General features: G+C 43.6%; 1 protein-coding gene across 1 annotated transcript in view; it reads right to left on the reverse strand.

The window, feature by feature from the left end:
• Positions 1-10,227: 10,227 nt before the first annotated feature.
• Positions 10,228-26,763, reverse strand: part of LOC125241645 (neurogenic locus Notch protein-like) — a 175,659-nt gene continuing 159,123 nt past the window's right edge. Inside the window, 17 exon segments of the mRNA XM_048150211.1 lie at positions 10,228-10,617; positions 11,194-11,301; positions 12,162-12,284; positions 13,141-13,255; positions 14,004-14,120; positions 14,687-14,798; positions 16,574-16,721; positions 17,484-17,688; positions 18,464-18,632; positions 19,186-19,210; positions 19,213-19,385; positions 20,302-20,510; positions 20,880-22,726; positions 22,729-23,100; positions 23,185-23,324; positions 24,125-24,274; positions 24,909-25,057. Coding sequence (XP_048006168.1) covers positions 10,424-10,617; positions 11,194-11,301; positions 12,162-12,284; positions 13,141-13,255; positions 14,004-14,120; positions 14,687-14,798; positions 16,574-16,721; positions 17,484-17,688; positions 18,464-18,632; positions 19,186-19,210; positions 19,213-19,385; positions 20,302-20,510; positions 20,880-22,726; positions 22,729-23,100; positions 23,185-23,324; positions 24,125-24,274; positions 24,909-25,057 — 4,356 coding nt within the window. The 3' untranslated portion in view covers positions 10,228-10,423.

Consider the following 26,763-nt stretch of genomic DNA (forward strand, 5'->3'; position numbering starts at 1 on the left):
CTTTATGTTTGTTTTCCAAGTGTAAAAGATCGTTCAGTGGTTTAATAAAATTTTTGGTTTTACGAGCCCCAATGCAAATGATATCGTCTAGTATGAAAAAAATATTATGTCCTAACTTCGACCTCAAAATTCAGGATGAATTAGATGATTAGTAGAACATGTAACATAAAAACAAGAGAGCTTATAATGCATATTTTATTTATTCAAAACATAAATTAACAATTTTCCTCACTAGTAAACAAAAAAACATAATTTCACCAAATGTAACACTCGCAAAAATGTTCGTCTTCAGCGTAGCCGATGCAGAAAAGAACAACTACCACTTGGTGGCGTCACCTTTTGCATCTAAAACGGCCTTAATTCTGAGCGGCATTGTATCTACCAACTGTCTATACTCCTCAGGGGTTATTCCATTCCAGACACCCACAAGTTTCTCCTTAAAATCAGCTTTGGATTTAGAAGGATCTTTTCGCAACTTTTTCTTCATTTACCACTACAAAGTTTTTATGGGAGACAAGTCTGGACTGCTGGATGGCCATGATATGGTAGGAATTTGTTTTTGTTTCAGCCACTCCATCGTTGTCTTGCCAGTATGACATAAGGCACCATCTCGTTGAAAAGTAAATCCATTTATATACTTGAACTTTCTTATAGACGGTAGTGAACTCTATTCCAAGATGCTTTTGTATTTCTCTGCATTGACGGTTCCATCTATAAATTGCAGACATCCCACACCCTGTGCCGACATACAGCCCCAAATCATTTAAAGATGCTGGAAACTACACCTTGCGTTCAAGACAGTCTTTGTGAAATGCATCTCCTTTATCTTGAATGACTTTACTTCGTTCATCGCCAACTATGACCTCAAATTTGGATTTGTCGCTCCATATTATTTTTCGCCACTGATCGGCAGTCCAGTTTCTGTACTTTTGTGCAAATTTCAACCTGTTAGTTTTCTGCTTTTGAGTAAGTAATGGTTTCTGTTTAGCGGTGTGAAAACCGAAGCCCATTATTTTCATTACTGTCTTTCAGGTATCGACTGAAATGTTTATTTTGATCGCGTCATGCCATAGTTAGATAAGTTCTCCTGCTCTTGCATGACGATTTTTCCTGATGATGCTCCTCAAAATCCTGTTTTCTCTTTGGCAATTATTCTTCGACGGCCAGATTTATTTAAACAGGAGACGGTTCCGTGTTTTAGTTGATGCTGGATGATTGTATGCGCCGTAGATCTTGGCAAAAAAAGGTCTTTGGATATTTTGGAACGTAGATTTGCCGCTATTGTTACTGGAAATTATAATTTTCCTCACTGATTCAGGCACCGACTTACCTCTTGCTATTTTGGTATAAAAATGTTGTAGAATAATTATATTTTTTACAGAATTTACCTTTTTATGTAGCCATATATCATATCAGACGACTTATAATATTATTAATTCAATTTAAAATATTATTGTATAATATTAATCTTACTAAACTATTTTTATTTAAAATAGACGACCTATTTTATGCCTCAAATATGAACTAGGCGTATTTTTTTGCTTTAGATATGTTATTTTTATGATATGATTATATTAAAACATATAACATTAGGGCATTTTGTACGGCGCAAGATTAAACTAGTTTTAATGGCTTAGTGTGTCGTGTATTCCATTTATCATCAAAGTCAATCTGGGTTTAAATACCAGTTTCGGAAATAAATATCGCACGTTGAAATGTGACTAGACGATATCATTTGCATTGGGGCTCGTATAACATAACCGTGGAATGGGTAAACGGTATTATCGGGAAATAATAAAAGAACTTCATAAAATTTATTCCTTTATTGTCAGTAAGGGAGAAAACATTTGAAATTTGAATCATAGAAAACTTCAAATTCTTACAAAGAAATGCATTTCATAAAAATAATGATAGAATGTATTTACAAAACTAAAACTAAAATGTTCTTAGTCTACTTTCATTTAAATTACATTGCTTAATATAAGTATACTAACGAAGGCACGGGATTCAATGTTATACAAGTATTGTGCCCAAATCCACGCAGTACAATTTTAAATAAAAATAATACAATTATGTAAAATTGAAGCGGACTTAACAAACATTTCATAGAAAAGAAATATATGTAAAAAATTAGGCTCTCTTAGTCCAAGTTTGACAAAATTTCGCAAAACATCCAAAATTATTTCTTCAGTCGAATAAAGGAGACAAAAATAATTCAAACCTTATGGTTTTAAAGATTTTAAAAACAAAGCACCTATCTTGCAAAAGTACCAATGAAATTAATATCGAGAACAAATCCATGGCTGCAAAAATCGACAATATCTACAGAATTTTGTACTTAATAGAAGCTAGGCATTTAATTATCTAATTCATAGAGAATGCAAAAGGAAGCACGTATTATGTACTTATTACTGTAACTAGTAATACACATTTATCACTAAACTTCCGATATGCTGGCCGTCTACGATCGGCTTGGCATTCCCATTTCTTGCACGTTGGCACTGAAGATGACACAAAATATCAAAACTAACATCTAAAAGTAAACTAAGTAAAATACGAAGATCATTTTTTCAAACGTTTAAAATGTTTATTTACATCAACTGTGTCGGAAGTTTCATAAACTTATTAAAATACAGTAAAATATATTACAAAATAACGCGGATTTTTATTTTCTAACAAAATTGAGCATCAGTGGTCCCGTGATAAACAAAATTTCATTTATTTTTAAAGCAAAATGGAATGATGAGATCTAACCGTAAATAAACTAGGTTGGAAACACCATATTATAGAAAAGAGGTGGTCGGGAGAAACTGGCAGTGTCGTGAGCTCTACGCTCTCACGCTACGATTTAGAAAATAAATTAAAACAATAAATAATAATCTCATTGAGTAAAATGCATGTAACTCGAACCCGATGTGATATACGAATGGAGCCACCTCTCTACAAAATGGCGGGCATTGGAAGCAAACATGGAATGGTTCCGAACTGTGTAAACGTCTTTTATAAAATCATAACGCTGAGATCGAGATCGGTCGTGTCACTAGTCTTAAAAGACCAGGAACTTAGCAATGAATATTAAAAAAAAGTTTTAAAAACAAAAGTGCCGATCCGGCCATCCTGACGAGAGAAATACGAGCCCGCGTATCCCAGCTCAGCAACGCTTGATTTTTTTACAATTACCAATAGAATACTGTAAAATTTAAATCGGAAAACGACGATCTCGACTCACCTTACAATTCCCACTTAACATAACTTAAAAACGAATTAAAAACATACGCACTACATACATTTAAACTACTACAGAGTTTATACTAAGGAATCACACATAAATAATTTTCGTCCACTTCGCTATGCATAATCCGAGCGAAAATACACTTTTTTTGTTCATTTATCGTTTAGATGAATGAATGAAAACACGGTTTATTTAAAACAATTACATTAAAACATTTAATAACACAACAATTGTATGAAACATGATTTAGTCATGACCTACGATGTATTTTTGCGACACGTTGTTATTAATATTCATTAAAACTTTAAAATTCAGTATCTAAAAGTGTCTAAAATGATAAAAACCTTAAATTGTTAATAATCTAAAGGCAATAGGCACCATTTACAATAAAAGCATAAAAGCGCCAACGAGTTCGATACGCACCAAAAGCAAGAAACGCTTTTTTGAAGCAAAAATACATCGAAAAATCGTCGAGTCAAAACAGTTCGCAAAAGCAATTTTATCCTATATCGAGTCATGGCTATACAGATCAACCTGCGAGAGGTACACCATGAGATTTCATCACTGTTGACTATAACTACCACAAACTTACTATGAGCGACCGGTTTGATACCTAAGCCGCTAGAACCCTGCCTAATTGACACCGTGTTCTATTTGCCATAGAAATCACATTGAAGTTTGCTGTGTAAAGGTTCTACGCCAGCCTAAGATTCATATTGATAGTATATATGTGGATTGTATGTAAATGCATATTATAGGTACATTATCCTCATAAGGAAAATGGGATCAAGTGTTGTGTAAAGTAAATAAGTATGAACTTTGTTTTTATTTGGATTAAAATATTACAGCATATTATCCTAATACTTTAGTCGTTTTAGTGAAGGAATAAGTTTGTGGTATACCCGTCAATGTGAAGTCGCTTTTAGTGAGTATAGTATTCTCACATTTTTTTTCATCAAGAAAAGAAATAGAAGAGTTAGTAAAGTAAAATATTTAATTCAAAATTCTTTTTAGTAAAATTTGTGTTATTAAAAAAAGAGTTAGTTGTTTTTGATCCAAAATAAAGCAGTATTTTAGTATTTCAACTAAAATACGCTTTAAAAAGCGACTTCAATTTGACAGTCAATTTAAGTTTAATTCTTTTTGGTCCGAAAGATGTCCATCATTACTACAGTCTTAAAATCGATCCTTAAATATATGATTTAATATATCTGTTAAATCTATAACATAACATTCAGTCATTATTGTAGATAAATCTTATCGAATAAGATATTTGTTCTAAACACACTAAGGAGCAGGAAGTCCGAACATTTGACTGCATTGATATTAAGTTATAAAATAAATTCATACATACTCGTACGTATTGCAAATCTTTTCAGAACATCTTACAATCGACTTTTTCATTAATTGAAATTGTGTTCGATTCTTATAAGCCTTGACAACATCTTATTTAGCCTTCCTGGGTACTCATTTATTTTACTGGAAAATACCAGTCAAACTATGTAAAAATGTATGACATTTAAAAACATTTTACTAGAAAAAATTGCCGATATTAATGATGAAAATAAAAAAGATTTTGGTTACATTTAAAATATAAAAATTTTACCTTCCAATAAAATTTGTATTATTTTGCCTGGTATATCCGAGGTCTTTATAGAGAGAGTACGTCGTAGACGTCGCATCGGACCGATAGATGGCGCCATCGTTCGTTGTAAGTCGCTCCGGCGTCTCACCGCCGCGATGTTGGTAGTCCCGTTTTTCCCCACCTGCAACACAAGGCCCCCCCGCGCCCCGACTCGCCACCAGCCACCCTCATTGTTGAGGAGAAGTGCCGACGGTATATTAAGCCTACCAGGAAGGCATCACTCAGACCTCGGATATACCAGGCAAAATAATACAAATTTTATTGGAAGGTAAAATTTTTATATTATTTGTGCCGTTTGTATATCCGAGGTCTTTATAGAGACCTGTTTATTATCTCCTGGTGGCGAGTCAGCTGGCGCGCAAGCCTTTGGTAGCCCTATTGGCATAGCATAGAAGAATAAGTGAATCAGTTGAACCGATTTGACAGATGTATCAGTCGAAATAGCCTTCGATCCGCGAATATCTCGGTGCCAGAAACGCATAAAGAGATTTTCGTGATGACGTTTAGCTTTAGTCAGCGAATAGTTAGAGAAATGACATTATTATACATCGCAGATCAAAACCAAAAAAAAAAAAGATGTAGGCGAGGCTGACTTGAACAAGATACAAAAACCTTAGATACACTATTATTATTAACAGACACGTTATTTTATCAGGTTATAAACCCAATTTCAGACACAAAGTGTGGAAATTAACTGTAAAAGTAGTGTAACTATCTGTACTGTAGCAGGGTAACGTAATTGATACTGCTTTTGTCAACCCTTCGTAAAAATTATCTAAATCAATATTAGCTTTGATATGACTATTTAAAGTCCAACGTCTTACGTCCATATCAAACACAGAAAAAGGTCATCACTCACGTGCCCAAGGGCTATTTGTTACAATACTGGTATTTTCGATCAGACTATTTCGCGTCAAGCGAGCGCGGTTGCAAGCGAGACTCCTGAACTCTGAACTCTTTTTAGTGAGGGCATTTGAGGATACCGATCGCTCGGTAAGACTAGCCTAGAAGATGAAAAGTACGAGCGCTGTCGATTGCTACTACACTGGACGGAGGTATCAGTCGATTTCTTTAAGTCAGTCATTGACTCTTAGGGTAATCCATTACCTAATCCAAAACCCGATGCGACGGATTTCTACTTCGTGCAATGAAGGTCGACAGAGTAGACTGAGAGGTGGAGACGTCAGTGTCGCATCGCTGGTGGTTGCTGAACACGTCGTGGTAGCAGGTCAAGGGGTGAATTTAACACCGCCACACATGCGCGCTTTAAGAGCGTAGGCGGAGCGCAATAATGGCGGTGCACCGCACTAACGCTGGCGTTGCGCCCAGTGGGCGCTAGCGGGAACGAACGAGCGCTGATAGCGAGCGCAACGCGCGCGGGACGCGAGCGGAATGCACGCGCATTCAGCGCGCTGATAGCGAAGCGGAATGCGCTTTATGTGTGGCGGAGGCTTAATACGTACCGTTGTACGGCGTAATGCAGGGCTCTCGCAGACGAAGAGGTACGATGACGGGCGAAGCAGAAGAAGGCGAGGTCACCGAAGGTCACTTACTTGGCTCCCAGGGGGTGCATACTGACCTCGTACGACAGTCTGTTGGAGTCAGCAGTTACTGTCGTAGTTACTCGTAACAGAAGAGATGTAGTCCTGCCATCGTACAGCATAACATAACATACAACTGAACTGTGCATAGCATATAGTGCTATGCGAACCTTAAGCCGGCTGCATGTCACTTCAGTCGCCAGCGCCACCGCCTGTTGAAGATTATTCTCCATCGGAAGAGCTTTACTTCGTACAATGTTCCGATTATTGAAGGTCTTATCGGGCTGCAGATGCAAGCAAAACAGGGGCGATTGGCCTACAGCTATCGGCAGCTGTACGAGGTAATGCTGGAAACTGCAGCGGTGCAACCTTCCTCTGTAGACCACGAAAGTTGTGAAATTTATGAAATCAGGTTCTACGATCGAATCAAGCACTATATTAATTGAGTATAGTCGAGCCAGATGATAACTACTGAAGTACTCCTGAGTTCCTGGCCCCTTTCGCTTTGAGCTGGAATCTGAAGTTCACTAAGGCGAAGCAGGTTTATTTTTCCCAATTTGTTTATTAGAGGCTCGGCGAATAAGTTAATCTCTCGAATGGACAGGGGGCGCCACAAGCCTCCGGGAAATCGTCGTGTACTTGGAACCCCCGCGGCCAGATTGCCGATCGGTTTTGGTGTCCGCCCGGTAAACAGACGCACGCTCAGGATGCAGGACGCTGGCTCGAATTCAGATCTGGACATTCTGAAAGGGATTTTTTTTTTTAATTCCGCAAACCTTTACGATGTCTTTGACCTACACAATGAGCGATGTACAGGAATCACAGGGTCTTCTCGCGAGGCGCCTCTCCGATTAGATAGCTCGCGAACATCGTCAGGACACCCTCGCAGCAGTGCGGCTCCTCGTCCGGTTATTGACGTCTTACCTCGTTCAACTATGGGTCTCCAAACCACGTTAGGACGTAGCATCTTAAGAATTTATCTGTTCTCACTTCGGCGACGGAGGAGTCCTTGGTCAAAATAGAGTGTAAATACAGTCGTACTTCACGGGAACTGGAAAGAGAAGAGTGGATACCATAGTGTACGGGATATCAGCTGATAGCGGCGCCCGTCGTCACATTGGAGGGTAGTATCAGCCTGGTCAGCAACAGAGTCTGCAACGATACCGTAGTAGACGGAGCCTGGATAGTCGTGGTCGTGGCACCATTGTAGGGGAAGACAGTGTTCGCGGTGAGCGTGACATCTTAGGCGCGACGGGCGTTATCAGCGTGGCGGCTAGCAGCACCAAGGGCCCACATCAGCAATCTTACCAGCTTGTCACTGCAGCAGACGCTGTTATGTTCGGCGGTGAGATTGAGACGGCCGTCGTCAGCTCGAAAGGCGTCTCGATGCCCTGTCGCGTCGCGCAGTATCGTGCTCGGTCGCCCTCTCGAGGTCGCCGCCGTCAGCGCGGGAGGCACCGGCGCCAGCGTGGCAGTCAGCTACATCGGTGAACAGCATCAACAGAGTTCGCGGCGTCGTCACGGCAAACGCGGCAGGAAAATTAGCGACGCCTTCGCGGCAGCCGCAGTATTGCGCTCGGTGGCGCGATGAAGGTCGCCGCGTCTGCAATCTTACCTCGTGCGATCGAGGCGACATCAAGGCGCCAGCATGAGCGTGTCGGCCGACGACACCGGTGGAAAACTTCAAGTAGCTTGCGGCGTTGTCACGGCAGACGCAGCAGAAGGATTGCGACGCCTGTGCAGCGGTTAACAGTATTACGCTCCGCATCACTACTGAGGCGCCGGCATAAGCGTGGCGGCCAGCAATACTGGTGGACAGCTTCGGCAGGGTCGCGTCTCGCGTCGTTGTCACGGCATATGAACGCTCTACATCACCATCGAGGCGCCAGCATAAGCGTGGCGGCCAGCGATACTGGTGGACAGCTTCAGCAGGATCGCGGCGTTGTCACGGCAGATGAGCTCGCTGCATCACCATCGAGGCGCCAGCATAAGCGTGGCGGCCAGCGATACTGGTGGACAGCTACAGCAGGTGGACAGTCAGCAGGATCGCGGCGTTGTCACGGCAGACGAACGCTCTGCATCACCATCGAGGCGCCAGCATAAGCGTGGCGGCCAGCGATATTGGTGGACAGCTTCAGCAGGCTCGCGGCGTTGTCAAGGCAGACGCACGCTCTGCATCACCATCGAGGCGCCAGCATAAGCGTGGCGGCCAGCGATACTGGTGGACAGCTTCAGCAGGATCGCGGCGTTGTCACGGCAGACGAACGCTCTGCATCGTCACCATCGAGGCGCCAGCATAAGCGTGGCGGCCAGCGATACTGGTGGACAGCTTCAGCAGGATCGCGGCGTTGTCACGGCAGACGAACGCTCTGCATCACCATCGAGGCGCCAGCATAAGCGTGGCGGCCAGCGATACTGGTGGACAGCTTCAGCAGGATCGCGGCGTTGTCACGGCAGACGAACGCTCTGCATCACCATCGAGGCGCCAGCATAAGCGTGGCGGCCAGCGATACTGGTGGACAGCTTCAGCAGGATCGCGGCGTTGTCACGGCAGACGCACGCTCTGCATCACCATCGAGGCGCCAGCATAAGCGTGGCGGCCAGCGATATTGGTGGACAGCTTCAGCAGGCTCGCGGCGTTGTGGCGGGGGCAGAAGGTGGCCGCGCTGGTAGCCTGCGTATTGACGACTGATCACTAACGGCACGGCGCTCGCGTCGGGGCAGCAGCAGACATACTTACAGCGTCGCATGCGACGCCTATGCGGCGGCCACAACGTTGTTCGGCGGCACCGCAGAGATGGCCATCGTTAACGAGGAGGCAACTTCTACGCAACCTCGGCGGCGCCGACGCGGCGGACAACACTGCCGCGGTCAGCGGCGCTATCGCAGCGCTACAGTAAGTTTCGGCGCCGATACGTGGCTTGGGGCCTCCGCACCGAATCGGAAACCGAACATGTTCTTTCTAAAATAATATGAATCTGCTCACCCATTCGTCGGAGAAATTCAAACCTCCTTGGAGCGCGGTATTCCTGCACCGCGCCCGCCGCCGCCGCCGCCGCCGCCGCAGCCCGCAGGTCGCGCAGCCCGCGGTCGCGAAGCACGTGGTCCCCGGAGCACGTGGTCCCCGGCGGAGCAACTTACCTACGTTACCGCTTATATTCTCGCGCGAAACTTTTAATACGCGGATAACACTTCCTACTTTAGTCTCGGAAATGCGAATAGTTTAAAAAGAAAACTGATTAACGGTAACGATTTTTGCAGCATGGAACTTTCTTACAAAAAAGTGGGTAGAATCATAAAGCACCGCTCGTTCATTTCTATAGTGAGAACCCCGAAAGACGAATAATGATCGCTAGCGAGGCATAATATATCTCATTATTCAAGACGAACGAGCGCAAATTAAAAGGGAAGAAAGAATTGACGGATGAAATTGAAAAATTTCATAATTCCGAAACGTTATAAGCCACTTTTTAAATAAAAACACGAATAACTCTGGTTTGACCAGAAATAACAAGGAAATAGAAACTAAAAGATTAATTTCGAGACACCATGCTGTAAAAATGTTCGAACGGAATACGCGACAACCGGTCACTTCGGCGTTCGACGAAACAATGAGGGTGGCTGGTGGCGAGTCGGGGCGCGGGGGGCCTTGTGTTGCAGGTGGGGAAAAACGGGACTACCAACATCGCGGCGGTGAGACGCCGGAGCGACTTACAACGAACGATGGCGCCATCTATCGGTCCGATGCGACGTCTACGACGTACTCTCTCTATAAAGACCTCGGATATACAAACGGCACAAATAATACTTCATTAAAATGATGAAGGATTACGTAGCATACGAATAAACAATTAAAAACTTTGACGTGACCGGTACTAACATTTTATTTGAGTCTACATGACCAAAACTCAGGGCCAAATACAATTTTGTCAGGCTTTCACAAACCGTTACCGTTACTTCTCAAAATTCAGCTTCCAAATCCAAGATTTACCTACAAAGTATCGTTTAGATGTAGATCGCTTCAGTGGCGCCCTTATTGGTCTGCTGCATGTCATTGGGCGATAGCGCGGCGCGATCCGACCAATCGGAGTGCGGGGATTGCGTGAGCGGCGTCTGCGGCGATGGCGTCGACCAATGGTCGGGCGACTCGGGCGATGGCGTCGGGAATGTGTCGCCTATGCCCCAGCCTCCATAAAGTCCTGGGAAAATTGTGGTGTTAATTATAAAGGTCTAAGAAACCTAACTAGAAGTTGATAATCATGTGGAATTATTCAATGTTTTTCTTGCTACTGTAATGTTTTTAGCTCTTGTTATTTTGGAAGAAAAGTGCCACGGTATTGAGCAGTTTCTTTCAGCCCTTTCTAGGAACCAGCATCGCTTCGTACAATGGGCTAGTTTAATATACTTCAAATAAAATATTTTAAGCAGTACACGAAATAAAGCACCACATAATTAGTAGAAAAATATGCACAGTAGTTATTTTTAAACATAATTTCTATTTAATAAGTCAAAGAGAAAGATACAAAGTAAATGAATTGACCATGACGTCACTCCTCAGTATTTCATAGTAATTCCATATTAGAAAATCGTTTTGACAGTTATTAAAAAGAAGCTGATTTGTCTAGTAGGAAACTAGCCTATTCATACGAGAAGAGAAACTAGTGTCTAAGACAAATCTCGAGATCGGATTCTCATGGATCGTGATAAAATGCTAAAATGGCGAATATAATAAGAGGAGCAAATATGACATTAATACCATTTAGAAGGATAGTTACCTGACATAATGTTAGTGATAGCGGGGTGCTGCGCGCCCTGAACCTGTCCCAGCGCGGCCGCGTGAGTCATCACCGCCTGCAGCTGAGCATTGTGCTGCGATGTGGCACCTGCAATAGCACGTTTAGTTAGTAATGACACAGAAAATTAAGATATTTGCTGTGACGTTTACGCAAAAATTATAGGCTCTTTGAAGCAGAAGCGGCGTGGTCCTGGCACCGAAGCGGTAAGGTCGCGGCTACTGCCGGGGTTAAATCCATACTAATATTATAAATGGGAAAGTGTGTGTGTCTGTTTGTTTGTCCGTCTTTCACGGCAAAACGGAGCGACGAATTGACTTTGATTTTTTAAGTGGAGGTAGTTGAAGGGATGGAGAGTGACATAGGCTACTTTTTGTCTCTTCCTAACGCAAGCGAAGCCGCGGGCAAAAGCTAATTATTTTATATATTATATCCTTGTTAGCCGAACGAACCACTGTAGTATAAAAGTAACTGAGCAGTGTTCTCAAGAGACTGAAACTAAATCATGTCAACCATTGAAGACAGTATCAACTGTATCGAGTAAGAAGGTTCGGTCGGAAGAATCGGAAGGGTGACATAGACAAGTGACCACAGATGTCATATAAACCATAGATCAAGCAAACGTATCTACTTAGCGTGTCAAATGAACTCAGTGAAATCCACTGAGTTGTCCGTCTTTAATCGCAGCTTGCAGCTTTCGGGCGTCAATTTTTGTAAGTTGAAGTCAACAAAAACATTAAAAATGCCTCGTTACATGATATTTAATTGCAACAACATAAAACTTATCAACACTCAAGGGCCTGAGACATATTTAAAATCACAGGCAAGTAACAGCTTCAGTACAAAATCTGACACGCTCGGCCGCCATACAAATAAATGAACTCGTTTCTTCTATCTAATTCTGTGCAAGTGACAGACACACAATAAATGATAAATAGTAAGTTACTCACTTAAATGTGCGAGTGCGGAGTAAGCTGCCGCGTCTAGTTGGTGCTGGTGGGAATGGCGCAGGGCCGCCATGTGAGCTGGCGACGTCGGCAAAGATGGCCGCGATTTGCCGGGAGAGGGCGAACCTGTAACATAAACGATAATATACATTTAGTATACCAATATACTTTCAATATAACCTAAAGACCTTGCAGAAGGCAATAAAAGATAAGCAACCTTCTGTGCGCACACATTCGCAATAGGCGAGACGACTAAAAAAAACTACCTAATTAGTCAGTTAGATTATCAAAGAATTTTAGACACGTATTTTTACTTTTTTCTCGTAAACGAAAAATGGCGACGGTACAGTGCGTTGAAGTTTCGCGTGACGTCACGCCTAGGTACAATTTTTACTTAGAAGTGACGTCACAAGCCCCCACTTCGGAACTTTGATGTAAAGTAAAGTAAAGTAAAATTCTTTATTTGCATTAAATATTTTCATTAATTAGAAAAAGCCAATTTCTTTTATGTAGTCGTCATCCCTATTCTCATTCTGTAACTCTCTACATACTTAAAGAACCCAAACTACGCCGTAAAGACGTCACAAATAAGTGTCAAAGACAACTCTTGAACATTGCTTTTATGTACGGACGAGTCCGAACAAGTTCTTATTATGAGTGCCCTGAGAAGAGAAAAAATGCGAATATTGAGTCCTTTCCAAGTTATGCAGGTTGGTATTCCGTACAGTATTTGACCAACCGGTGGACTTAGCGATATACGAACGACAACACGCAAAAGTCTCCCTAAAAACCCCTTTTTCAAATGTATTGGTCAAGTATTATTATTAATTACCGCACAGTTAAAGGGTTGGTACTTGGTATTTAACAACCCGCAAGTCCCCCTGAATAACCCATTTTCAATCTAAGGTTTTACAAAAACGAGTTCTTATTAGGTTATTACCGCACCGTTAAAGGGTTGGTATTCCGTACAATATTGACTTACCGATATACGCGTGAGGCGAAGTCGTGTGATTGCTGTGAGTCGGCGAGTGGTTGGAGTAGGGTGGCGACAGAGTGGGTGCGCCGCCGCCGTACGATTGCTGGAGCGACTGACCCGTCTGTCAACAAATATATTAATTAACAACATTTTTATGGCAAACAAGCATACGGACCGCCTGATGGAAAGCAGTCACCGTACCTATGCACGTCTGAAGTCATGAAGGCCAACGTCACTAAACTCACGGAAACATATGGAGGTGGAGTCGCTGGCTCTCTGGCGATCTCTGACAAGGTCTCGTTGCCTCTCACTCTTATCGTTAGAGAATAACCATGCACTAAGTCGCTGATCGGTTGATAGAAACTCCCATGTCACATGCGCGTCGTCAACCCATTAGAAACTTGTACACTCCCTTTTGATGTGTTAAGTACGCAAGGAGGGTTCGGGTTGCCGACGACTCAAAGGACAATAGACGGAACAAATTTAGTTCCGTAGGTCCTTGTTAGGTAACATGATAGCGATAGACACTATAGACAGTATAATGAAAAAACAAAACTTAAATAAAATTACACATGAATAAAGACATGACTAAGGCCTCTAAAGCCCAGTGTTGGGAACCAGAAATCCCTTTCAATCGCAGCAAATGCCTATAAACCGCTGCCTAGCAAAAAAATAGATGACGGCACGGAAGATACACACTGGAACAAGTATCTGTGTTCATCACGCAAATAAACGCCCTTATCGGGATTCGAACCCATGGCCGCTGCTAGCTGGCAAGATCACTACCGACTAGGCCAGACCGGTCGTCATAACAGCCATCAACTGCTTAATTCCTGCGGATTCCGTCAAGTCTCGCATTCTGTACATACCTTAACGCAGTCCTCGTAGCTTGGCGGCTGCTTGTGAGTCATCAGCTGCTCAATGCCTGCGAACTGCGCCATCGCGTTCGAGTACAAAGACGTCGCGTCGTACGGTGACGGCAAATCCTGAAACAATAGTACGCATTTAGATTGGTACGTCATCATTTCTACAATTGACAACGTTTCAAAATTGTCAATGTCCCTAAATCGAAAACCATTTCGAGATATACTCCTGTAGATCACAAAAATATATTTTTTAATATTTTTTTTGTATATTTTTAGTAAAAAAATCTTAAATATAGTTTAAAGGGGAAGTGACGTTACATAGTTGTTCGGAGTTGCCACTATAACTAAAAAAATCTTCCGGTTGGGATGTCACTTGAGTTTGCCTGTGACACTACAGATAAGGAGCGAAAGCTTTATGAGTATCAGTAGGCCTAGCACGTGATTGCCGTGAGAGTATGTCGCCGCGAGATAGATGACACGTCTTCTTCTAACTGTATTCATGACATAAGGACGGGTAGTCTATCTCGCGGCGACATACTCTCGCGGCAATCATGTGCTCACCCTGCAGAAGTGCACACATGTCACTTAACTATACCTATACAAATAACTCGCATTTACTGATGTATGGAGTAACAAGTTAACAACTCTTCCCTTACTTATTCCTTTATGATAAGTAGATAGGTTACCTGTAAATTTTGAAGCGGCGACTCTACTGGGCTGAGGCTGGAGCCAAGGCTCTCCACGCTTTGCGGCACCTCCTGGGCCACCTTTTTGTTGTTCTTCTTCACACTGGGCTTCCTGTAAGCAGAAAAAACGTTAACTAGGCGTGAACGCGTCCCATAAGCAAGTCGATCAATCATTTTGAGGCCAGCATGTCTTCCGACGTAGGGAACAAATCAAATTATTTTATTCAATATCTTTTTTGATTTGTTTTTGTTTTTTTAATTTCGACATATTCCCTATCCTCGTAACGCCCACCATACAAAAAAGTTGCTAGAGAATTTTGATCCCAGTTGCATTTGAAATTAAGTTGAGTTTCATTTGTTCGAAAAATTTTAGAGACAAAAATGCTAATGTACATCTCATTGCACATAGGGCGGCAAGAGGCTATATGAACGTTTGCTTAATAATACTAAGGTAAATCTGCAGCACAAAAATTTTGATTTTTCTACCCAAACTTTTCTTCTGGCTTTCTTATCTGTAAATGTTGCAGGTTGTTGTTGTTGTCATACACCTGGGGGGCCTTGGCGTGTGGCTTTTTCGGCTTGCCCTGAACTGATCACCGTCGCCTAGCAACCAATCCTAGTGGTTTGATTATACTGGTGGTAACATGTGTGTATACTGACTAAAGATCGTTATCAGCGTGCTGTATTGGTGGCAGAGTATGGTTGGCAAAAAAACAAATACACAAGTATTTAAAACATTATAATTATACCACAGAATATATAATAGTACAAGTACAGAAGGCCCACTGCTTTGATGTTCACGACTTGCCGCCTTTATAAATGCCTACAACATTCTTACAAAGAAACGAGCCGCACGTGCGCGGCGTCCGGCGATAGGGTTGCCTAAGGATTAAAACGAAATAATACTCGGATAAAATGTTATATACTATAATACTCAGGTCTTGGGTGCTTTCTAGGTAAAATATATAGTATTTATATTATTTTTGTTCAAATTCCAACATCACAAGACAACCTCTCCGGGGACTTAATCAATAGTAGATCTGTGTAAAAATGTCCATGGTATATATATTATTCATGATATTCATTTAACTAAACATTATTAGCCATTACACACGCGGACACTAACCTTAAAAAAACTCGCGACGTAAAGTAACCATAGAACGTGCGAACGTGCGTTCCGTGAGAACGCGCGCCACCCCTGATTAGGCCGCGAACTCGCGGCCGCCGGCATGTACTTGTAGCGCGGCGATAGAATCGCGGAGTGAGCCGCCCCTGATTATACTTAACAAATTATGAAATACTAGCTTTCGCCCGCGGCTTCGCTCGTGTTAGAAAGAGACAAAAAGTAGCCTATGTCACTCTCCACCAACGATCTCCACTTAAAAAATCACACACTCTCCCATTTATAATATTAGTATGGATATACATACATATTTATGATTACTTATCCAAATTACATTGAATAAATAACCAAAATTTGTTCAACAGATTTGGCTGTCAGTCGTTCAAATAAAATAAAACCATTTTAAATAACTAAATGACCTTTCTACGTTGACAGACGTTATAGGAAGGTTTTTAACTCTTTAAAATACTGCACGTAATTTTTTGACGCCCTCCGGCAAATCCACCAGTGAATATTTAAATTTAAGTATTTGTTTTTTTTGTCAACCGTATCATTTGCCACGAAAAGTGCACCTTGATAACGATCTTTAATACTGACCGTCTGATTTGTGAGTGCTGCAGGTTGTTGTCGTACTCCTGGGGACTTTCGGGGCCGGCCTTGGCGCGTGGCTTTTTCGGCTTGCCCTTGGCTGAACTGATCACCGTCGCCTAGCAACCAATCCTAGTGGTTTGATTATACTGGTGGTAACATGTGTGTATACTGACCGTCTGATTTGTGAGTGCTGCAGGTTGTTGTTGTCGTATTCCTGGGGACTTTCGGTGCCGGCCTTGGCGCGTGGCTTTTTCGGCTTGCCCTTGGCTGAACTGATCACCGTCGGCTGGCTGATCAGCTGAGGGTGTGGGTTTGGGGATTCTGCGGGAGAAATATAAAGGTTATGGTAAGGTATATACATATGCGAATGCAATTTGAGAAACTACAGTCGGAAAGGGTAAGTTACATTTTTCACAATATTTTTCGAAACATTTTTCTTGAAAACACAAAATTTGGACAAAACAATTATTGCTTGAAAAGAGTTCGTTGCATATCTTAATATGATAAACAAAAGTAGGGTAGCTATTGGCGTACATCAAAGCGTCACTTTTAGCAACTTTTAGTAATAGAACTATAGCTATGTAGCTGAAAGTGATAATTCTTTCAAACTCGAATAAAAATCACTATACCACTAATAATCGCATAATATGACAGCGGTTTTTATCAGAGTTCGAAATTAAACGACTCAAAAATTAGTCTCAAAAAGGGATGTGTTTAGTTCACAACCAGAACTAAATGGCGTTGGTGAAAGGTTAAACAGGACATTGGTGGTCTAATGGGCATTTTGTTTAGGGTAGAGAAAAACATTAAATTTACCTAGTTTAGAAAAGAAGGTTTTTGAATCTTTTTTCGCGAAAATGCCCTAATATTACATACATACAATCACGCCTGTATCCCATAAAGGGGTAGGTAGAACACATGAAACTACTAAAGCTTCAGTACGACGCTTGGCAAATAAGAGGTTGAAAGAAAACGAAACTGTGACATTGCAGTGACAGGTTGCCAGTCTCTCGCTTACGCCACAATTTAACCCAATATAACCCATTTTAGCCCTAATATTAAAACCTCTTTTTGTGAACTTACGCATAACATGATGGTGCTGCGGCTGCGGCCTCGGGCAGTGCTCGTCGAGCAGCCGCACTATATCGTCGTGCATCCGTTCCTGGGCCACGTCTCGCGGCAGCCGGTCCATGTGGTCCGTGATCTCGCGGTTGGACATCGCGTCGAGCAACGCGCGGCAAGCGCCGTAGGAGCCTTCGCGGGCGCCGAGGAAGAGCGGTGTTTCGTCCTGTGGATTGAAGATAAAGTTACAAAATGTGAAAGATACTTAAGTACACATAATTTAACTAGCTTTTCCCGCGGCTTCGCCCGCCTACTAGTCTTATTGGAACGTTGGACTTTGGACCCCCATTTCACCCCATTAGGATGTGAATTTTGAAAAATCCTTTCTTAGTGCTACTCTACACCATATACGGCACCTACGTGCCAAATTTAGAATCTCTAGGACCAGGGGTTTCGGCTGTGCGTTGATATGTCAGTCAGTCAGTCAGTTTCTTCTTTTATATATTTAGATTAAAAAAAAATCTGACGAGTGTTTTGAAAGTGATACACACAAAATACATAGTTACATGAAGATGCAATACCCATATTGTACCATCACAATGGATAGAGAGTACCATGAACTATAACTGAAGCAGAGTCGAGCGTTGGATATAGATAAGATACGTAAGTAGGAGTAGCTAAGCACTCGTTATTCTAATTTTTTCCCATCACAGATTTAGTAAGTTTTATAGTTGGTTGGGCCAAAAACGTAGATTATATTTGTAAGAAACCTTAAAACGTGTTTTAATTATCATTTCGGTTGCGTATTTTTACATGTTTATGTTTAGTACATAATACCCACCTTGTCATCCTTCGCGTACCTATTAGCGCCGTGCATAAGCAATTCGCGCCGTGCATAAGCAACACATTAACTGCATCGACATTGTTGACCGCGGCGGCCCAGTGTAACGCCGTCTTGCCACTATTCATTACACAGTTGAATCATAGTACAGAATACCCACCTTGTCATCCTGCGCGTCCCTATTCGCGCCGTGCATAAGCAACACATTAACTGCATCGACATTGTTGACCGCGGCGGCCCAGTGTAACGCCGTCTTGCCACTGTTGTCCGCGGCGTTTATGTCGGCGTCGGCGTTTATTAGGTCCTCCACCATGCCTTCGATTGCCAGCCTGGAGAACAAAGATATTTAGATAAAGTTTGACAGCAATGTCACACATGATTACGCTAACGGCTAAACCAAAATCCTAATCAAGAGAAATCGCATGTAATTCATAGCGTTCTGAAATTAATATGAGGAAACAACATTTAGCAAATAAGTACACAGAGACAGACTTGATAAGTGATCGCCGTAATATCATTTATGTACTTAGTCGTAGTAAATAAATAATAAATAAAATAAAACAGCCCATTTATTCCATAACCAAAGCGATACAAAAATTTAAAAAAAAAAAGTTATAAGTTACTATGTTATGTTATTTAGAGTTTTTTTTCTATAGCCTAAATATTTGGTTATGATCCCGTTTCGTGTAAAGGCCTCCTCCAGCTCTTGCCATCTATTCCTGTCTTGCGCAGTATTGGGCCAATCTTGATCTGTTTCCTTACTTGGTCGTAGTGTAAGTCCGTATTTAGTTATAAAGACAACGAAGCGCAAGCATAAGGCCAGAGCTTTCAACCTCCTTTGAGAAGACGATAAAAAGGTCTAGAAGGTTCTTAGGTTCTTACCTAGCGGCGAGAATCAACGGTGTGTCCCATCGTGCATCCTAGCGTTGAGGTTAGTAGCTCTGTTGCGCAGCAATATCTGGAAGACGCCCATGGCGTCAGCGGCCACTGCGGCGTGTAGCGGCGTACGGCCGGTGTTGTCTTGTGAGTTGGCGTCGGCGCCAGCGTCCAGCAGGCGTTTCGCGGCGTCAGAGCGGGCATATCTGTGGAGAAATTGTACGTTAGATTGTGGAAAATGATAAATTATTAGTTTTTAAGATTGAAGTCACAACGTCGTTAATAATAGTACCTACTAAAATATTTATATTTTTTTTTACGAAGTGCTCTAAATAAACATGAGCAGAATAAGATTTTAAATAATATATTAGTAGGGGCCAATAGCCACTTGACTGTAGTTAAAATAAAATATTTTTCAGTACAGATGGTGTTTTTTTTACGCACTAGTGCGAGAAGTGGTTCATTATATGTCAGGTCGAAATTTCAAAGGGCCATCTGTACTGAGGGAACTTGTGCGAAAAGGAAATTCTAACTCGTGTCGATTTAAAATAAAATATTTTATACCACTTCCTTTTTTACGCATCGAAATAAAAATAAAGCATCAGATAATTATAAGAAACACATGGGCAGAAGTTATTTTTAAATCCAATTTATATTTAATAAGTCGAGATATTCGTAAAGTAACGGAGTTGACCGTGACGTCACTCAATTCAATTTCATATAAATTCCATATTAATAAGTCGTTCAAATTCGTTTTGACAGTTGTTCTTAAAAAGAAGCTGATTTTACTGGGAGTAGCCTATTCTCGAAGCTACAATAAGACATCTGTTACTCTCACACTCACATACTTGCCAGAACGTGACGGATGCTTGACGGCCCGACTGTGCGAATGAAAAGTCTCATCGCTGTGTCTCGCTCCAATGTATGGCCGCCGCTCACGGCTGTCGCGCTTAGACCAATGTCGTGGCTGGGCCGTGAATGTCTGAGGTCTTTAGCCAGTCAATACAATATTTACAGTGACCTAGCTTAGACAGTGTGCTAGGAACGCGCCTCTTTCATATATTTGATCGCCAGTGTCCGAGGTGTGGTGAAACTATGTGGAGCGAAATAAACATCACTTACCTAGCAGCCAAATGCAAGCTAGTCTCCCCAGTCTTGTCCATAGCCGCGTTGAGTTGTGCGCCCTGCGCGACCAGTTCAGATATAATGTGCGCCGTCTGTTCGTCCTCGGCATCTGATCCAGTGTCGAGTCCGCCGCCCCGGACAGCCGCTACCATGAGTGGCGTCATGCCGAGCGGGCCGCGAGCGTCTACGTCCACGTGGCCATCATGCTGAAAAATGGACAACGAGTTTAGTGTTTGTCACTTGTTCAAAGTAAATGGGCCTTTTTTTTTCAAAGTAGGTACATCCCACTTTTTGTAACATGAGTATTTTTTAAGCTCAGAATCGTCCCAAGATTTCTATACATTTTTCAAAACTTCCATTCCGTTACCGCCATACAAAATCTATGAAAAAATGGTAACTGAATGGGAAAAACCTTGGGACACTTTTTTTTCTCCTATTGGGATTGAAAGAGCTCGCGATTCTAAGCCACAGAGAAACCACATAAAAATTTCCAAATCAAAAAAAGTGGGGTGGTCAACTTTGAAACAAAAAATGGCCTAAATAATAGGAAGGAAATAGTAGATAAGTGAACTTACGATAGCTGGCGGCGTCATCATGCTTGGAGGCACGCGGATATCAGCCGCGTCCAGATGTTGTTGCGTCCATACCCTGGAGTCGTGTCCAGCTTCTTCGTAGTCCGTGATAACCGTGTGGTCGGACGCGTACCCTCCCGGCGCGCCGTTGGAGTCTCCGGGACCGCGCGAACGCTTCGCCCGCGGAGGAGCCAAGCCGTCATCGTCGTCATCCGACCAGTGCGGAGGACCCATGTGGCCTCCGTTGATATCCACGTCAATACAACCCATTGAACCTTTATTCAAATTCCTCATCTCTTGCCCGTCCGGACCGCGGCGACGCGAGCGGCGCCGGGTAGACGAATTATTCCGGATAAAACCTTCTGGGAACCATGTTATACCGGCCGCTCGCTTCCGCTGCGCCGTCACAAGCACGCCGATCAACAACCCAGCTAGTAAAACTAGGATCACTCCGATGAAAACGTATTTGGAGTTGGTAGGAGGCTCTGGATCCGGCCCTGTCGGTACACCCTTCACTTTGAAGATCGGGAACGCGTTCGACAGTGGATGCTTGGATGCTGTAGCCGCCAAGAACTCTGCAGCTTCCTGCGCTGAGAAGAAACACTCAGACCCAGTGCATTTCCTGTTGTCGATCTCTAAGAACACTTGCACGCCGCTCTGTACTTTCTCCATGAATATGATCTGGTGGGTTTTGGCTACTTCGGAATCTTGCAAGCCGATGTCTTGCGTCCGGGACCAGGGGCGGATCATGTCGTTGCCCAGATGGTCCTTTTTGATCCTGACGGTCGTGCGTAGCTGATGCCCCAAGTCTCGTAAGAAAGCGACGGAGTTCTCCTTGAACTCGTTGATGTCCATGAGGAGTATGACGGACATGACGCCGTCGGCGAGGTGCGGCGGGAGTTCGTTCTCGCAATCCAAGCCGTCCCAGTTGCATTCAGCGTTGTTGCAGCCGTAGTCGCAGTGGCCGTTGGCGTAGTGCTTCTGGCAGTACGCGTCGTAGATGGGGTTGCATCTGTTGAGGGACTTCTCGCAGTCGCGTCCGTCGAAGAGGCACTCTTGGGTGTTACAGGCCTCGTTGCACTCGCCGTTCATGAAGACCTCCCAGCAGCGGATGCCGACGCTGGCGGCGGTGCAGTTAGCCCACGGGTTGATGCCGAGGGAGCAGTCGTTGCCGTCGAACTCGCATGCGTACGTGTTGCACTCCTCGTCGCAGTTGTGGTCGCCGCGCTTCTGCTTGCAGCCCATCTTGGCGCACTGCTCGAGCCGCCAGTCGAGGTTTCCGTACCCGCCGGTCGCATCCGGGTCGTAGTGCTCGCAGTTCTTGCCGGTGTGGTGCGTGGGGCAGTAGCAGATGTAGTCGCCGGGCTTGTCTATGCACCTGGCGTCGGGGTGTTTGCACGGGTTGCTGAGGCACTCGTTCATGGAGTCTATTTCGCAGTTGACGCCGGATAGGCCGCGCGGGCACTCGCATATGTAGCCGCCTATTTCTGAGGTGCGACAGTAGCCGCCGTTTTGACAAGGGTTGGAGTCGCAGGCGTAGCCGGAGTACTGGCAGTCTTTGCCGTGGAAGCCGTCTTTGCACAAGCATTCGTGGCGTCCTTGGATGGCGGTGCAGACGCCTCCGTTTTGACAGGGTGAGTTGGCGCAGAAGTTGACTTTGTCGGCGCAGTGTCTGCCCATGTAGCCGGGCTTGCAGTTGCAGTGGTAGTCGTTGATGAGCTGGACGCAGTCCTGGGTGCCGGGGCTGGCGCAGGGGTCGGAAAGGCATTCGTTAATATCTCCTTCGCAGCGCGGTCCGACGAACCCGGGCGGGCACTTGCACTCGAAGCCGCCGACTTTGTCGATGCAGGTCCGTTGTTGTGGCAGGCGTCATGCTTGCAGTCGTTGACGTTGATCTCGCAGATCTTGCCTAGTGTGCCGAAGGGGCAGGAGCAGGAGAAGTTGTCGACGAGGTCGTGGCAGGTGCCTCCGTTCTGGCAGGGGTTGGGGAGGCAGTCGTTGACGTTGAGCTCGCAGTTTTGTCCTTGGAAGCCCTTGGCGCACTGGCACTGGTAGGTGCCGACGAGGTCGCGACAGAGGGCCCCGTTCTGGCAGGGCGCGGACTCGCACTCGTTGATCTCCTTCTGGCAGTAGGAGCCGGTGTAGCCGTCGAGGCAGTGGCAGCGGTGCGAGTTGCCGATGTCCTCGCATGTTCCGTTGTTGCAGAGCTGCTTTAGCGGGACTCCTGTACGAGAGGACAACAACATTAGTCATCATATTGGTACAATATAACAAATCAAACTAAGAAAAGAGTGGTTGTTTAGAGTACCTTTCCTGAAGGACGCGTCCTTGCAGGACACCATTTCCACATCACATAGCTTGCCGGACCAGCCGGGCGCGCACGCGCAAGTGTACTGCGGGCCCTTCTGCGAGCACGTCGCGCCGTTTTCGCACGGGTTGCCCTCGCACCTGAAAATGAAAGTTAGGTTAGTTTGGCGTGGCTTTAAATACACATATAAGTATGTCTATGAAGAAGAATTTGATGAGCGAAAAATCTAACGTAGTGTCGAATACCAAGTTATATTTTGGCCACTGGAATAAGTAAAACCAAAGAGAATGAGTAAAAAGGCGTATTGTCAGAGTAAAATTTATATTCACAGAATATTTGCTACCATTTCTCAACACAGGACTAAATTTTTATGACCACTGTTTTTGACAATTCGTAACCTTTAAACTGATATGTATTAACATTCTTAACTACAATCAATGTAGCGGTTAACCGAGAATCAAACAAAAGTGTGGCGCCATCTAAACAACAAAAATTTTTTATGTTTCACAGATTTTTTTTCACTCTTTTTTTTAGAAATTACTTCAATGCTTGTACAGATGTAGCGCTAAAAGGCTTTCCTTCATGTTTTTCTGGAATCGTTCGTATTTGTCATCCTAGCTCAGTCAATGTCAGTACATCTTGTACAGAGACTGACTGAAATAGCATGACACGTTCGTACGTTTCCGTAACAATCAAGCGCGGATCCAGCTTCGTGTCCAGGGGGGGGGGTCACGTGGTAAATGCCCAGGCCCCAGAGGGGGGGTCACGTGGTCTATTTGTATGGCCAACCTAGTTGACCCCCCCTGGATCCGCGCATGGTAACAATACGAAAGCAAATCTTTTCGCACTACACCTGTATATGGCTAAGTCTCATTTTGGTTGACTAATCCAACGGAGTAGTCAAGATGTCAATATCTAAAACTTAAGTATATGCACTTACCAGTCAACGAAAGATTCGCAATGTTTCCCGGTGTACCCGTATGGGCAATGACAGGCGTAGTACGTAACATGGTCGTGACAGGTGGCGCCGTTGTCGCACGGCGAACTGTCACACATGTTGATGCGGAATTGACAGTTGGAACCGGTGTAGCTGAAACATATTATGGTGTTAAAATTGGGAACATGAAACGAATAGGGGATACTTTATTATTTTAGATGTTTTTAAGTGCCGCTGTTCATGCAGTCTTCGTCGCTGAGACACTTCTGGATATTATAGTATCCATAGAAAAAGCTCTATAGCCGGAACACGGCGGTTTTTGGTGCCGAGACCAGGGTTCACTTTAGTAAATAAGTATCTTACCCAGGCTGGCAGCGGCAGTTGTAAGAGTTAATGCCGTCGATGCAGGTGCCGCCGATCATGCAGCTGTTATCCTTGCAGTCTTCGTCATTGAAACTCTTCTGGATAGTATAGTATCCATAGAAAAAGCTCTATAGCCGGAACTCGGCGGTTTTTGGTGCCGAGACCAAGGTCCATTTCATGCATGAGTAAGTAAGTAAGTAAGTAAGTATCTTACCCAGGCTGGCAGCTGCAGTTGTAAGAGTTAATGCCGTCGATGCAAGTGCCACCGTGTATGCAGCTGTTTTCTTGCAGTCTTCGTCATTGAAACTCTTCCTGGATAGTATAGTATCCATAGAAAAAGCTCTATAGCCGGAACTCGGCGGTTTTTGGTGCCGAGACCAAGGTCCATTTCATGCATGAGTAAGTAAGTAAGTAAGTATCTTACCCAGGCTGGCAGCTGCAGTTGTAAGAGTTAATGCCGTCGATGCAAGTACCGCCGTTCATGCAACTGCTATCCGTGCAATCTTCATCGTTCGTCTGACAATTGATACCGGAGAAACCGAGCGGGCATGTGCAGGTGTAGGACGCCACGTACTGAAGGGAAACATTATATTATTAAAGTATAAAAAGTATTCAACAAAATTAAAATTTTGAAAAAAACCCCAACCGTTACATAGTGGACCGATTTTCATGAAACATTGCTAAGAACACTCCCGACTAATTCAGCTTTCGAAAAAAAAAACGAAATCTAAATAAGTTTACCCGTTCGGGAGCTACGATTCCACAGACAGACACACACACAGACAGACAGACACATCAGACTTATAACACCCCGTCGTTTTTGCGTCGGGGGTTAAAAAATTACACTAAACAGGAATGTACCACATTCGTTCACCATCATACTAGTTTGTTCTTAGACCACGGAATGGGTTAATATTGCCGTAATTATGAAGTGGTTCTGTTCTGTTATTTGGTCACAAATACTAAGACCAAATCCACGAAAGGATGTTATCCGGCCCTCCAATATTATAGTCCTTCAAAATAGTGTGATATGGCCAGCACTGTAGTAAGGATTCATTATTGGTGTAAATCAGGCCCTCCTCTAATGGTACTTCAAATTTTGGCCTGAATGGAAAACGTTTGCCCTTCACTGTACTAAGACACATCTCGGACACTGGCGATCAAATATATGAAAGAGGCGCGTTCTAGAACACATCTAAGCTCGTGTAGGTGAACGCGTACCATGCTCGTATGAGTGAGATATGACAGGTTGACGCGAACGTTTTTGATAGGCGTTAACTGTGAGGTAACCGAGACGGGGTGGGCGGCACTTTCAGCATGAATATGTGAGATTATCTGGGTAAAGGGACACATTTTATAGTGTAGAATTAGTTTTATTTTATTTGTGTCTTATTAAAATGCTATTTTTTCCTCCTTTTATTTTGTAGTGTAAATGTTATGTTTTATGTGTTTTTTTTTTTCTCGATCTCTTCTCTTTATTGTACTGTGTGTGTTATCTATCTTGGCATCACCGAATGGGCCCTACGGAAGACCAGCGCTGGCTTTCAGCTAGCAATATGCTGAGTTGGGTCCATTTCGTGATGCACACTTAATGCTCTGGGGGGTTACCATGACGTGCTAAAGCCGTTCAGTTTAATAGCAGTTACATAGCTCCGTCCCTCTCTCTCAACCTAAACTGAACGGCTTTAGCACGTCATGGTAACCCCCTGTTCTCTGTTTCTTGTTGCTTGTACGTACGTGTTGTGAATGTCACCAATAAATATCTTTTATCTTTATCAATAAGGTCCCTTTACCCAGATGTCAAATATTCACATTCATATTCATACTCTTTATTATATTTATAATATAACATGTCACATAATAAACATTATACAATTTAGTTATTAACTGTAAATGGGTTAATATCTACTTTATTAGGTTACTATTTCAAAATTCTTCATAACCATAGAACGTGTGCTCAAGAAGCCAACGTTTCAGTTTTGACTTAAAGCCAGAGAAAGAAGTAGCTGAGGTGACTGTGTCGGGCAGCTTATTATAAATAGTTGGGCCCATTACATGCGTGACCTTGTTCGACCGCGCGAGTCTTCTTTGTACCGGAAGAAGGCTGCTTGGGTTCCGTAACGGCTCAGCCACGACATTGGTCTAAGCGCGACAGCGGTGAGCGGCGGCCATACATTAGAGCGAGACAAAGCGATGGGACTTTTCAGTCGCACGTATGGCTGCCGCTCACCGCTGCCGCGTTTAGACCAATGTCGTGGCTGGGCCATAAAGGGCGGCCG

This window comes from Leguminivora glycinivorella, chromosome Z (genome assembly GCF_023078275.1).
Source record: "Leguminivora glycinivorella isolate SPB_JAAS2020 chromosome Z, LegGlyc_1.1, whole genome shotgun sequence".
Taxonomy (NCBI): Eukaryota; Metazoa; Arthropoda; class Insecta; order Lepidoptera; family Tortricidae; genus Leguminivora; species Leguminivora glycinivorella.